Source organism: Cebus imitator, unplaced genomic scaffold (assembly GCF_001604975.1).
Source record: "Cebus imitator isolate Cc_AM_T3 unplaced genomic scaffold, Cebus_imitator-1.0 Scaffold51, whole genome shotgun sequence".
In the NCBI taxonomy this organism is placed as follows: Eukaryota; Metazoa; Chordata; class Mammalia; order Primates; family Cebidae; genus Cebus; species Cebus imitator.
In genome coordinates, this window is record NW_016107366.1 from 8558002 (window position 1) to 8573869 (window position 15868).

Below are 15868 nucleotides of genomic sequence, written 5' to 3' on the forward strand. Positions count from 1 at the left end.
TCTCTGAACATAGGTCACATTTGAACAGAAAGTTTACTTAAGGAAAAAAACTCAAGAAATCAACAATAGCCCTCCATAAAAATGGTTGGCAAAAGTCTGACTTTTGAATAAAAACAAAAGTACAAATGGGAAGCCGTTCTGTCAAAAGTCTGCTATTAAGAGATCGTAGGAGCTGCACAAGGCGGCTCATGCCTATAATCCTAGCACTTTGGGGAGGCAGAATCGGCAAAGTTGTAGGTTGAGGCCTAGAGTTCAAGACCAGCCTGGGCAACAAAGAGAGGACGCCATCTCTACAAAAATAGTTTAAAAAAAAAAAAAAAAATTAGCTGGGCGAGGTGGCATAAGCCTGTAGTCCTTGCTATTCAGGAGGCTGGGGCAGGAAGACCACTTGAGCTCGGGGGATCAAAGCTGCAGTGAGCTATGATCTGTCAATGCACCCAGTCTGGGACAGGGTGAGACCCTATCTTTATTTAATTAATAGACAGCAGTATCAGGTTCAAGATCCTTAAAATGGTCTCTTAAAAACATGAAGACCCTAAAGACAATAGAAGCAAGGTATAAATGGGCTAAGTTTTATGAGAATTTTAACACTTTTGAAAAATATTTAAGATAAACTATTCATAGCTATGTGATTTTTTTTTCACCCTGACTGGAATACAGTGGTGCAATGATAACTCACTGCAGCCTTGACCTCGAGGGCTCATGCAATCCTCCCACCTTAGCCTCCCAAGCAGCTGTGACTACAGGTGCACACACCATGCCTGGCTGATCTTTCTGTTTTTTGTAGAGATGGGGGTCTCACTATGTTTCACAGGCTAGTTTCAAACTCCTAGCTTCAAGCGATCCTCCTGCCTCAATTTCTCAAAGCTCTGGGATTGTAAGTATGAGCCATAACACCTAGTCCAATCTTTTAAAAAGTACAAAAACAAAAAAGTACAAAACCAGGGTGTACAGAACCTACACTCTTATCTCAACTGCTAACACTTACTGGTCACAGGACTTTGGACAGGTCATATAATCTCTGAGACTCTTGTTTATTCATCTATAAAACAGAGAATTTTGTTTAAAGCAGAATTATGAACAACAATGAAATAATACATGTGTAAAAGTTTTATAAAGATAGGCCATTTTACACAAATGTAATATAATATCAGTAATAAAGAGACACACTGAGATGGTATTTCTTATGTAACACTATATATGGCATCAAGAATAAAAATCTTAAAAAACCCAATTAAACAGTTTAAATCTTAAATTCAAGTATGTAGCCAATATGGCCCTCCCAGGGGCACTGTCATTTTCATAAAGCAGTGTTTCTATGGTTAGGGTTAATCATCGCAATCTTTTTCAAACTCATAGGTGGCTGGGCCCACTCTCTGCACCAGAGATTGATTTGATTGGTCTGTAGAGGTCCCTGCAAATGTTGTAAAAATCTTCTCCTCAAATAGCTCTGATAAGTATCCACAATTGAGAACCAATGTAATGAAATCCAACATAAGCATCAGAAAGGCATGATTTGTGATTTGCTTTTTTTTGTTGTTGTTACATATTATCTAGTACATGTAGTACTGGAAAAGTCTATTAGCTAAATGAATAAATGAAAAAGGCTTAACAGCAACTTTTAATTATGAACTCTCCTTAGCTGAAGGTTAACCCAAAGCTACAGTGCTCAAATGCAAACTTCAGTGAAATGCTCAAATTGCAAGTGGCCAAGCCCAATCAAAATCTCAAGAGCGCGACTAAGATGGCTGCTGAGAAATCCCAGACCTACACAGAGGTAGAGAAACTGCTAAATATCAAAGAACTGGGAGAGAAGCAGATGTAGGTAGAACAACTATATGATGTTGAGATCAGAATCCATGAACCTAAGACTCAGCTTCCTCCAAAAACTCACATAAAGGGAGGAATACTTTCTAATGTATCTATTAATTCTGAATGAAGTCAGAAGATTTCAAATCTAATTAACTTCTCTTACTGCAATGATCTTAAAACAAAGCTTCACACAGCAGAAGTCACATTTAATGGGATTAGTCATTTTCCTCCCTTCTTTCTACAAAGGAGTATTTCATATCTGCTTCACACACTGAGTCCAAAAACTATAACAATGTTAACTAAAACATTGGTTTCTCCTGCACACACTTATCGATTTTCACAAAATGCCAAATAGCTGAAATGGCTAATTCCTCTAAAGTGCAACCACGACAAGCTCTGCTGGTAGTTTAAAATTTCAAATATAAATTAGCTGGGTGTGGTGGCACACACCTGTAGTCCCAGCTACTGGGGAGAATGAGGCACAAGAATTACCTGAACCCAGGAAGCAGAAGCTGCAGTGAGCTGAGATCGAAACCTTGCGTTCCAGCCTAGGTGACAGAAAGAGACTGTCTCCAAAAACACTTTTTTTTCAAATATTAAAAATTATAAGTTTAAAACTGGTAGCCATGAGAAATACTTCTTAATTTAACATATTAAATGTGATCCTTTTTTGAAGATTCAACTCATAAACACAGCTAGTATGGCACAGCAGAAAGCAATATAGTTAAGAACTGAAATTAGAACAAAGTTTGACTTCAGACCCCACTTTCCCTCTAAGACTCATTTTTCTTATCTATAAATTAATAGAGACAATAGTATCTACCTCAAAGGGTTGTTCCAAGGACTAAATAAGGAAATTCATGAAAGTACAATTGTCTTTTTAAAAAAAAATAGTTTATCTAACTTTCACATTTTTTCCCCACTGCCTTTTTCACAGTACCCTCACTAGCTCTCCTCACCAAGGCTTAAAAATTGCTAGACATACTATGTTTTCCCCCCAGGAAATTTTCAAGGCTCTAATCATTAGACTCTTTGTCCAACTGAGTTTTCTGAGATATTTGTATGGAATTGAGCCACGAACAACTACTACATTTCATTAAATCTGAGACACCATAAATTATAAGAAATACCATCTCCAGTAATACGATCAGTTATTGGAAAAAAAGAAAAACCATCATTTTACGTGCCACTAAGAAGAAAATGTTGGCTACTAAACTATGACACACTATCATTTGAAAGGTGCATCCCAATTTCAAAATGAATAAAAGTGGGAAAGTGTGGTAGAACATAGTCTGTAGCAGGTACTGTGTATATAATCATTGCCCAGTTCCTGATGTACAGAATGTGAGAGTGCTCCCCTCTGCTACAGTAACCTCCAGGTTCAAAAGGAAAAAGAAAATACACCTTAAACATGGTGAATGGTGCTTGTTTTTATTACAGAGATGAAGACCCAGAGAAAGAAGATTTTCTAAAAGTTTTTTTCAAGTTATCTAGTCAGTATCTAAAAGCTTGGCACTGCAGAGCAGAGCATGTAAACTTCTTGCTTTAGGGAAGCAAAAATATAAAGGGGTTCTAGCCTGTAGGTAAGTTTCTAATAGACTCCTAATGATTTACTCTTCTAAGGAAATTATATTTGACAGCAGTGCTTATCAAACTTTAATGTGCATACAAATCGTCTGGGGAGTCTTGTCAAAATTCAGGTTTTGATTCGTTCGCTCTGAGGTATGATCTGAGATTCTGTGTTTCTGATAAGCTCCCAGGTGATGCTAACGCTGTTGGCCCACTGACTTGGAGTAGTAAGACTTTTAGCCAGGCGCGGTGGCCCACGCCTGTAATCCCAGCACTTTGGGAGGCTGAGGTGGGCGGATGATGAGGTCAAGAGATGGAGACCATCCTGGCCAACATGGTGAAACCCTGTCTCTACTAAAAAATACAAAAATTAGCTGGGCGTGGTGGTGCGCGCCACTACACTCCAGCCTGGTGGCTGGCGACAGAGGCAGACTCTGTCTAAAAAAAAAAAAAAAGACTTTTAATGTTTACAAAGCATTTTCATATATGCTACCTAGCCGTGTGAATTAGACTTTGTTGAGTTTTGATTATCCCCATTTTTGAAGATGAATTAAGGTCCATTTGAAACTCAAACCCCTGACTTTTATCTGTATCACATTGTATGGAAGTTTTCAAACAAAACCTATGAAAGTAACCTAGCACTGGTTACCTAAAATAAATACAGTGAAACCTAGAATAGCAAGTCATCAAGTTTCACGACCCAAATGGATGTATACTACGAATGTGTATACATTCTCTAGACCAAAAACCAGATACTCCCAACAGAACAAACAGAAAGACCATACCAAGATATTATTTCTAAAGAATCTTTCTTCTGCGAGGTTAAGGTGGCCATTGCCCTAACTGAAGTTTAGAGTGGTCTTTTCGTTTCCCTGCACACCATAAACCAGCAAGGTAGAAATCATGATCTACTTTTTGGCTGGCTAGGCTTTCACCTATTTGAAAAAGATCAGCTGGTATTCCAGACATCTAGGTCTTTAGATAGCAATCTCACCCATGGGCCTAAAAATACAGTAATTACATCTGATTTTGTAACCACCCTGAACCATGGGGCCGGCACCTGTTCTACTCCAAGAATAAATAAAATAAAGGATACAAAAAAAAAAAAGATTTTGCTGATATTTTGAGTTCTCCTATTATTCTGAAGACTGATCTCCTGAAGTTTGAGATTCCTATGTGGAATACTACCAAAAATGTACAGCAAATGCTAAGAACAAAATATGGTTGTCAGATTCTTCTTGTTGGCCTGAAAGTATTATTAGCACAGAAGCCAAAACCACTAACCTGAGACCATTTGTACAATCAGAATGAATTCAAGCTAGACAAAGTACTAAACAGCCTTCAAACTAGCTGTAACCTGGAAACTTCACTGAAAATGGTAAACCACTATACAGATTTATTTTAGCTCTCAATCACCTTTACCTGAAAAGTTAGTCTTCATTATCTGTTGCCAGTGTGTGAGAAGAGTGCCTTCTTAGTCAGGTCTTCTTCTAGACCTGCTTTAAGGTCTACAATCACTATACCATCAGAGATGGTGTTTTAGGCTCTCAGAGTTAAAGTGAGGCTTCCTGGAGTTAATGTTGATATAGCTACCCCAAAAGTAAAAATACTTGGATGCCCTGACCCCATATATGACCAAGTACCATGCCTTTATAACAATTATCTACAAGAAGCAGATACCCTATGTTCCTGGTTCTCTGAATTCAACACTTTAAATGACAGACTAGATTTTAAAAAGAAAAGGCTCACTTTCCTCAAGAAGAGGCATGCATACTATGACAACCATAAAGTGATTCAGGCTTCCACAAAAAGAGCTTTGGTCAGATGTCATCCTGACAAAGAGGCAGAGAAAAGCCAGGTTATGTGTAAGATTAAGAGGATACAACCATAAACCTGATAACAAGTTCACTGGCCAAGCGCAGTGGCTCACACCTGTAATCCCAGCACTTTGGGAGGCCAAGCCAGGCAAATCATCTAAGGTCAGGAGTCTGAGACCAACCTGGCCAACATGCTGAAACCCTGTCTCTACTAAAAATACAAAAATTAGCCAGGCATCGTGGCAGGCGCCTGTAATCCCAGCTACTGGGGAGGCTGAGGCAGGAGAATCGCTTGAACCCGTGAGGTGGAGGTTGCAAAGAGCCAAGATCGTGCCATTGCACTCCAGCCTAGGCGACGAGCAAAACTCCATCTCAATAATAATAATCATAATAATTGGTTCACTAAGCCACAGGTCTCCATCCACCATAAGACTGTATATGCCAACAAATGGCTTGATGTCACCAGACCAGTCCTCTTGTATCACTCTATTGATGCAACCTAAGTTAAACTATGGGATAATATTCCATTATCCACGATCTTCCTTCTAAAAGAAGCTGGAACACAGATTTGGAGAGTTTTCATTTATTTTTATGCATACCTCAGAAGCTCAGTAAATTATCTTGATAGCTAGAGTCCAATCTTCTGACCCCATCAATCTAGTCAGAGGTCTTCCCTCTTCTAGTCACAACTCTTTTGTAAAAGAGCTAAATCACCAGTTTCCCAGGACAACTAAGGTAGCGAATCCAAATGATACAGCTTTTGTCATCAAAATAACTGTCTAACGAGATGATTAAAAAAGAAAAAGTAAAGAGAAAAATAAGGAGCAAAGTGATTCAATCCCACCATGTATCTTTCTCCTAATTCCAACTATTTTTCTGCTTCCTACAAGCTTCACAGTAATGCAGGCATACGCCTCCTGGTTAGTGCCCAAGAATTAAAAACTGATCACACACATGACAGAGAATTCACAGCTAGAGTCACAGGTTTCAGTTCACCACACTAGCAACCTACTGACGCACAACACTAATTTCTGCTGAGGAATCTGTGCTCATAAGATGAAGAAAGAGAGAAGACAAAAAAAAAAAAAAAAAAAAAAAAAAAAAAAAAAAAAAAAAAAAAAAAAAAAAAAAAAAGAAGACAAAAAAAAAAAAAAAAGAGGTGAGCTGGGGATAGAGTGAAAAAGGAGAAGTAACTCCATTCTTTCCATGAGATAATAGGCAAATGATCACTTAGCCTGAGCCCATTCCTCACATCCAAAAGGTAGATCTTGTTCTTCCCAAGCAGCCCCTTGGGAAGGTTCAAATAAAAGAGGCCATCTCCTATCTGATTCACAAGCTACTAAACCTGACCTAGGTCTCTGCAGGGTCAAAACACCCCAAAGCAATCAGGTCAGCTTTAGAATAGCTAGTACTTAAGAACTGTACTTGACACTTGAGGAAGCTGCATCAAAAATAAACTACTGTTACTCTAACAAAATTTAACCTGGAATAGGGAAAACAGGACCAAGCCTCTGATACCCAGTAAAAGATGTATGACACTAAGAAGTACTGAGCAACAAATGCTATTAAAGAAAGATAGTTATAATTATTAATATACTTTGTGGGAAAGAACCTTCTCTCCCACAAGTTATAATAAAATCTCTTAAATGACTGCTATCAGGTAGTATTAGCCCAAAATGACTTCAGGGAGAAATGACTTTGAAAAAGTACAAAATAAGTTAGACAAGAGAAAGGGAGGGAAGATAGATTCATGTGCCTTTCATGGCCTTCCTATCTGTGACTTGGAATATGACAACAGTCATAGAATACAAAATGAGGAAGACTAAAATGGAAATACATCATCTTAAGCCTTCTTGATCCAGAAAGTTAATGATAAAGAAAGAAATCATTCTGAGAAAGGCTGTCACAGATGCTTATGGAAAAATGCTAACAACTTGAAAGAGGCTATAGACACAGAGACTTAACTTACTACAGTTTAGCATCAGAGAGGTCAGTGACGATGAATCCAAAAAATTCAGAAGAAAGAATTAACAGAATCTCTAATTTCTTGACAGGCCAGGTGTGAGAAATAAAGCTGTTCAAGGAGGGCCAAAGAGGATTCTATAATTAAATCACAGCTAACAAAACAAGAAGTGCCCTATAATCTGATCCATATTAAGGTTTCTCGAGTACTGGCAAATCACTGATCTCAAATCTGGAATTCCCTGTTAACAACCCAGCATCAGCTTTCTTTTTTTACTTCCTTCCCAACCCCTTTTTGTTTTTATTTTAAAGTAAAAATGGTGTTTTCTGATAGACCAATGAACTTTGATCTAGATTTCAGTTACCTCACATTACTATCAATGTGTCCGCCCAAAACATTATTACTTTAGTTTTTAAAAGTTTAGTTTACATCTCCTAGTATGTTTGCTGAGTTCTATTTACAACGAACATATCTGAAAATACCCTGTAATTAGTGCTGTCAAGGAAACTAAACAGGCATGTTTTGCTTTAGGGTAAAAAAGATAGATAGAGAGAGAGAGGGAGAGAGAGAGAGAGAGATAGGAACAAGTTCCTCAAGCCAACTTACAAATCCTCCTTTTCTTAGACAGGAATCGCCCGGGGATGAGCTCAACACATACTCCACCATGCTAACGCCTAGTCCCCCACTCTCCGATCGTGGGGACAGTACAGAATTGACCTCACTGTTCACATGGAAACTCTGACCAGGTCTTCTCTGCACCATGATTGGCTGGGAAACTGAATGATCTACAAAAAAGATACACAAGCATGATACAGTGCAGCCAGAGGCTCAAACAAATTATGAGTGATGTCTAATGGATAAACCAATGGAATCAGGAAACTTGCCATGGTCAGTTGAGCCAAAACCTCCTATTGTGTCTTTCACTGTATGATATTCAACATAAGCTAAGGAAATGGAACACACCCCTCATTTATCCAGGATAGCAGAAGAATACAACCGTTTATCTAGCTTATCTGGTTTGTCTAGCTAGGTGGATAAAATGTTTACCCCTTTATACATAAAAGGATTTCTTTTTAATCTATTTTATTGATAATATTACTAAAACAAAATACAATTTTACTGCCCTTTTTAAAAACAACAATATAATTTGTTCTTTTCTGATAATTCACTGTCATCATGAGGTTCCATGCTTACATTGTGCTGTAACATACCACACTGGCTTTTGGGTTTTCTGTCTCCTTCCTCCCTAACACCTGTCACTTTTTCTGCTGTCAGTGTGTCTGCCTCTGTAAGTTCTCCCCATCCCTCTTCAGGGGTAGTCTGCCAGAAGAATGTCCATGCCCAGTGACTTGATTTGGTCCCAATCACATTTAAAGATCGATCATTCTATACACAGTACACAAGGGCAAGGGGAAAAAAAGAAACATGAACTTCAAATGGCAGGTGTGGATATTCTAATTCCAAGTATGCTGACAGCAGTACAGAACAAAACATTATAGCTGAAAGTATGGTCATTTCAAATAAGACCATTCCCCTGTGGCTAGCACTTCAGAAAATATTGAAGATTTGATTTTGTGTTAATTACGTTTTAATAAATTACATCATATAAAGCTCCTTAATGGCAATTACACTACAGGAGAGGACACTGCTTGACATGCTTATGTCACTGATGTAAAATTCATGACTTGCCAATTGCTGAGGAAAGGAGCTCTAAGACAGGCATAAATCACAGTACAGATGCTAGATCTAGATTACCTGATGTTCCCCAGGCACTGTCTCGCCATTGATCACCCAGGAATATTCCTTTTGGTCCATCTTTGCTGGATTCATCTGTTTCCCAAAACTTTTTACCTGGCAAGAGCTGCTGCAAATTAAAAATAATAGATGCTTTTAAAGAATTCATAAAGGATGAAAGTACAGCAGTCAACACTTTCTTTTAGACAAGGGTACTGAAGATGCTCACGTGCCCTGAAGGTCTTTAATTAATGTGTTCTGACTACACAACTGTGGTCAGAGAACTACTATATATTTGGTAAAAGTCACAGAGAGGCCTAAGGCAAGGCGGGGGGTGGGGATGGGGACACTGATCTAACTATCCAATACAAGCTCAACTTAAATCTAGAATTATTCACTTAACCAATGTCAAGATTTTTAAGGAGGAGGGAAGGGAACTAATAATGACCCCATTAGCTAACTGCTAAGTGGACTCTTACTGAAAAAGAATATCTACAACTACTAAAACACTTCTCTCTATATGTGTACTAACTACCAAAGTTACTCAAGGTGGAGCATAAACCCAGCTATGAACCTCAGCTATGGAATGCCAGAGGCAAAACTCACTTCTTTTATACACAGAGATTCCATTAACCAAAACACTTCCCAACCACAACTTTAACCTATTCCAAGATTTTGAAAGGACAGAAAAGCTATTCCTTCAGTACTGAAAGGGGAAAAAAAATCCCCTAACCTCCATTAATTTTTTTAACAATACTTGGTAATAGCCTTATAACTTCACAAATCATTCCATGCTTCAGAGAAATCAGGGATCACTGGCCCTAAGCCAACATGAGAAGTTTATACTAGCTTCAATTAAAAAATGCAAAGTACCTTTCAAGCAAGACACAGTACAGTTTCGCACAAGATCAAAGCACTAGTGACCAGGCTTACAAAGTAAAATTCCACAGAACTCCATCATTCTTGGTTCTGGTCATCAGCTTTACTCGCTAAAATGCCTCCGCTTATTTCCTCTCATCATGTTTTCAGCTGCTATTACACAGTAAACTAAGAAGTCTGAGATACTATTTAACCACCATTTTTGAGCACAAAAATATCTGGAGAGTTGAATCTCTCAGAGGAACACAATAAAAAACCAGAAAGCACAAAACATTTCCTCTCCTTAACAATAAAGGTTTAACCATTCCCATTTAACCCATAACCCAATAATAATGGGAAAATATTTATACTCTGCTTTCACTAAAATAAATCTCCACTTCCCAAATCTAATTTCTGGGTCAGTAGGCATAACTTTCATCTACCTGTAAGAGGCTCTATAATCTGTCTCAGGGACATAGGTTACTGCCTGAACCAAAGCAGTTTCCCATATACTTTGCTCTTCAGGACCTAATATATTGTTTACTAATTAAACAGGATCAGGACAAAAACACATTTTGGTCTGGCATTTAATTGCACAGATACTTAAGTTTCCTTGAAGATGAAGAGTTGTAAGTAGTAGTCTTCCTGGTATATTGCTTGCTACCTTAAGGGCACTTGGGGGAGGGCCGGAATCAGGGTAATATGGGAAAAAGCCTAGCAATGCTAAGCATGAGAGTCGGGAAGCACTGAACTGGACAACTTTGAAGTGCCCTAAGAAATCTTACTGAACCGCCCTGGGCCTCATTCTCTTTTTATTGATGAAGGAAATATCGTTCAAGTTGCTGTGATGATTAGAAATATTGTTGATCAGTGCCTAGCACAATAGGTTCTCAATAAATTTATTCAAAAAAATCACATCTAGGCAAAATAGCTGTCAAATCAGGTCACAGAGGGGATACTGAAAATTAATGTAAACTATGCAAAGGACAACTCAAGAATTTTTGAACTTATTTTTCTCCTTTTGGTCTCAAAAATCTCCTGTCTGAAGATTACAAATAAAATTTCTTTCCCATTGGTTGTACCCTTCCTTCAACTAAAACTCTGATTTTTTTCTCTTGTACTTTGTGGAAAGCAAGAACAACTACTCTTTTGCATTCCAGAAGAAAGAATGTCACCACAGGAGGGCCTCACTTGTTTCATGCTCCACATAATAGTGCAAAGAGCGCCAAAGTGATCAAAATCATTCTTGTCCTTTAAATTTTTTAATTAAGAGTTCATTCTTTACAAAAACTTGTAAATCTTGAGTTTTAAATAAACTCAAGGAACAGGGCCCCGTGTGGTGGCTCAATCCTGTAATCCCAGCACTTTGGGAGGCCGAGGCAGGCGGATCACCTGAGGTCAGGAGTTCCAGATTAGCCTGGCCAACATGGTGAGACCCTGTCTCTACTAAAAAGCACAAAAATTAGCTGGGTGTGGTAGTGAACACCTGAGTCTCAGGTACTCAGGAGGCTAAGGCACAAGAATCACTTGAACCAGGAAGGCAGAGGTTGCAGTGATCATACCACCACACTCCATGATGGGTGACAGAGTGAGACTCTGCATCTGGGAAAAAAAAAAATCCTCAAGGAATAGTTTCCAAAAGTACCAGCCTCCATATGCAAATATAGTCTTGTCCATAATTTGTAAAATTACTTAGAGAAAGCAGCAGCCTTTCAGCTCAAAGCTTCAAAACTCAGTTCTGGGATCCTCTCGCCTTTCATGATAGTGTACCAGGTTTTCATAATGTGAAAAGCAGGTGAACGAATAAATAAGCAAGGCTATTTTCTGAGTAAATTCTCTCAAAAGGAAACAATAATACAGCAAACATGAAGCAAAGTGCTATCAGGTTGGTGCAAAAGTAACTGCAGTTTTTGCCACTATGGCAAAGAAAGAAGAAAGCAAAAGACTAAACCAAGGTGCTTGGGCAAAGACAGAAGCAAAATTAGTAAAGCTCTTAAGTCTCTGGATCTACTTAGTTTTTCTCCCTTTCCTCCAAAATATATGCATCTACACTTAACTGCTCAGTTAGCAGCATCTGAAATGACTCTTAATGATCTTCACTTACAAGTATTCATGCCCAATGTAATCCCCTTCCCCTGACTGTGGGCTAGACCTATAACATGCCTCTAAGAAATAAAGTAAGGCAAGTCATGGGATGTTACTTTCAAGACGTTAAAAAGCTATGATTTCCATCTTGCTTGTCCTCTTGTATCTATTGTCCTGATTGCTTATTCTGATGATGACTGCTGCTATGTTATGAGCTGCCCCATACAGAGGCCACATGAAGCCAAGAGACATCTCTGGACAACAGCTACACATACAAAGCTATTGCTCCCCAGCTTCCCACTGAACTGTGCCTCTGCCCTGAATCATTTAAACCCAATTAGGAACTGAGGTCCTCGGTCCAACAACCTATGAGGAATGGATCCTGACATCAACCACGAGAGTGAGCTTGGAAACATACCTTTCCCCAATCAAGCTTTGGGACGCATGTAGCCACAGTTGAAATCATGACTGCAGCTTATGAAGGACCCTGAAGCAGACGACTCAGCAAAGCCATGCATGGGTTCCTGACCTATAGAAACTGTGAGGCTTAAACAACTGTCTTGTTTTAGGCAGGGCATGGTGGCTTATATCTGTAATCCCAGTACTTTGTAAGGCTGAGGCCCGAAGTCTAAGACTAGCCTCAGCAACAAACACAGAAAGACTTTAGCTTTACAAAGACTTTTTAAAAATTAGTCAGCAGTGGTGGCACACACATGTAGTCCCAGCTACTTAGAAGGTTGAGGTGGGAGGAATGCATGAGCCCAGAAGTTTGAAGCTGCAGTGAACTATGATTGCACTACTACACTCCTGCCACACACACACACACACACACACACACACACACACGGTTGTTCCTGCCTGGGCAACAGAGTGAGACCCTATCTCTTAACACACAAAACACACTGTCTCTCACACACACACACACACACACACACGCACACCCTCTCTGTTGTTTTAAGCCACTAAATTTTAGAGTGATTTGTTAAGCAGCAATAACTAACAATGTTGTGAATATGTGGAAGTGTTTTTTATATATTTGAAACACTTAAGAGTTTGGTTTCAAAAAACACTTCTTGTTCCATTTCTAATATTTAAATGTAAGTGATGAAAGTAAAATCTTTTTGAATTTGGAAAAAAGTAATTACCTCTGTTCCACTGCATGTTTTCCCCAAATCTGTCTTATAGCCCCTGTATTAAAAAAAGGCTGATTTTAACTCAGCAAAATTAATCAATTTAGACATGTTGAGCCTACTGACAAGTAACAGCAATCACTTGTATTCAAAGATACCTAACTGTTCAAAATTTACCTAACTGTTCAAATCTGATCATATTAAAAGGAGTTAGAAACTACTGAATTATAAAACCAAGTGATAATGTGTTATCCAAGTACAATTTCAAATTCAACAATAATCCCTCTGGAGGTAACAGCATCCACAGCATCAGGTAAAATATCCTGGTTTGCCAACCCACTGACATAAATACCAGCAGCTACCAAATCTTCACTTAACACATAATCACCAAAAATGTAAATGCATCCAGCCTATGGAAACATAGTTCCTATCCACCCCATCAAGAATTTGGAAACAAAGACTGTTTTTTTTGACAAGGCGAAAAGCAACAGATCACAGAAGAGATGCACAAAGTTTGTTTTAAAGAATGATTTGGCAGTAAGAGGATTAAACGATTTGACAATTCCAAAAGAAGATAACAGGAATTAGGAACTGGTCCAATAAAAGCAAAGGAGAGCCACGGAGTCAGATGTAGCCAGTATTATCCAGTTGAGACATTTAAGGGCAGGGCACCCGATGCACAAAGAAGCCTATCCTTATCAAAGCAATTAATGCATCTGGTTAGATAGTAGCTTAGTTACAGGAGACACTAAAAACGCCCAAGTAATCTCCCTGGCTCCAAGCTACCTTTTTAGAGGAACCAGCTTCCCCATATAGCCAACCATGCTAATCACCAAACACAGCTTGTTTGGTGTGTATCCTTGTCCATCTAAGAGTTGTTTTGCTTCTTTAAAAAAAAAAAAAAAAAAAAATCAGTAGACTGCATTTTGGTTTTCATACATTAGTCTCTTGTTGTCCTGGTTAGCGTGGGGTCAATATCATAACCCAATCATCTGAATTAGTAATGAAAGTCCATTTCAAGATCTAGGAATGGGGAACCAAGACTTGGGGAGTCCTATCAACCCCAGCAATACAATAAATAGACCTTGCGTTCCTCCTTGTAGTGTCACATCAAGTGGGATTCCTAACTGCCCCACCAATAGTGTCTGCTCTCAAATCTCTGGGAAAAATACATACACGTACGCTATTTATCCCATTCTGAATCCTAAGTTTATAAAAGAAAAAAACTTAACGAAAAGTTAAAAAAAAAAAAAAACTCAGCTTATTCATAAGACTTCTGGAAACAAAATAGAAGTCAAGCACTGGTTTACAAGCAATTTTAGCCACTTGAGAAACTTTTAAATTTTGTCTGGAAACACGTTTTTTCCTTTCCATCTAACAAAAAAAGGACAATACACAAAGCCACACTTAACAATCAATGTCATAAACCCCTACCAAGAGGAACCCTTAAAACACATTAAGACAATAAAAAATGGAGAATATCAAGAAACTCTAGGCTTCTTATTTTAAAACAGTGATAAAGACCCATGAATGCTCTTAAATCCCTTTATTTTAAACTTGTTTTAAATTCCAGCTATGTGAATTTTATCCTCTTCTGCCTTAGTTTTCTCACCTACAAAATGACCTATTGTGTACAACGAAAGAGATAACACATGTCATGACATAATACAATGCTGAAACAGTAACCAAAAAGTCAGCTACTATCCTTCTTTGAAAGAGCAAAGTAGCAGCCAACAGACATCACGATACTACCGCTTTGTCAATGACATGCTCCTGTGTACTTAACTATAAGAAACTATAAGACAGAGTAATCGTGGCCTCACCTAGGCCATGTCAGTCCAAATCTCATTACATTAACTGCCCCAACAAAACAACACTACAAGAACCATGATTATGGCTTTTCGGGAACTGCAAAGAGGCAAGACAATTATTGCCTGGATTTGTTTGACCATACCACCACTAATACTTGAATAGGGATTTAACAATGAGGTTTACTGATGATCTCAACAGTAAATGGGCTCTCCAGCAACTCCTCTGTACGCAAAAGGAATAAAATATTAGGTAACTGTTTACACACTCAAATACACAGAGCACACAGAGGCTGCACAGAGCATCTCTCAGAACAGAAACTGAGCATCTTCAGGAATACAACTAATATGGATGTTACAACCTTGCAGACGTGATCAGGTTTGATCATGTTATTATCTAGCAACTCAAACTTAAAACACAAGCTTAGTTTCACTGGAATGTAGCCAATGCATGAGACAAATGCTTGATAGTTAACTAGCTGGTAAGATAGCAACAACCAAAACAATTATTAATTTCTTAATATTTATCTTACCACACTCCCAGTACATTAAGAGAAGCTGACATCAACTCAGAGAAAAGATCTTTCAGAACTAACTGAAATGAAGAAGCGTTGACTGGTAACCACTGATAATCACATGTGGGAGTCTGACTTGTAAACATTTTCTATTTTTCACAACTTAGTTTCTCCATACCACAGACTGTTGTTGTGAAATCAAGTGAGATAGTATATGAAGTGCTTTCATAAATACTAACAACTATACTGACATTAAGTTACACTAAAGCTTTATTTAAAGCATTAACTTATTAAAAAGTATCTTTTTAAAAAAAAGCCAAGTTCATCCATTACTGGTTAGCATAATTCTTTGGAAGGGCCTCAGAAAATACATCCGTATCAAGAGTCACAGCCAGGTGGCTGGGCGCAGTGGCTCAAGCCTGTAATCCCAGCACTTTGGGAGGCCCAGGCGGGTGGAACACGAGGTCAAGAGATCGAGACCATCCTGGTCAACATGGTGAAACCCCGTCTCTACTAAAAATACAAAAAATTAGCTGGGCATGGTGGCGCGTGCCTGTAATCCCAGCTACTCAGGAGG

The 15868-nt window shown here is 38.5% G+C and overlaps 1 protein-coding gene across 10 annotated transcripts in view; it reads right to left on the reverse strand.

Moving 5' to 3' along the window:
* The window catches only part of PUM1 (pumilio RNA binding family member 1), a 106328-nt gene that overhangs the window by 35511 nt on the left and 54949 nt on the right, over positions 1 to 15868 (reverse strand). For 6 of the 10 annotated variants that reach the window (XM_017527863.2, XM_037738241.1, XM_017527870.2 and 3 more), the window contains exons 4-5: positions 8917 to 9025; positions 7768 to 7946 (exon numbers count right to left, since the gene is read on the reverse strand). The exons of 3 other annotated variants lie outside the window; for them this stretch is intronic. In XM_017527863.2, coding sequence (XP_017383352.1) covers positions 7768 to 7946; positions 8917 to 9025 — 288 coding nt within the window. The remainder of the gene's footprint in view (positions 1 to 7767; positions 7947 to 8916; positions 9026 to 15868) is intronic. One more of the 10 variants, XM_017527861.2, reaches the window with a different exon arrangement.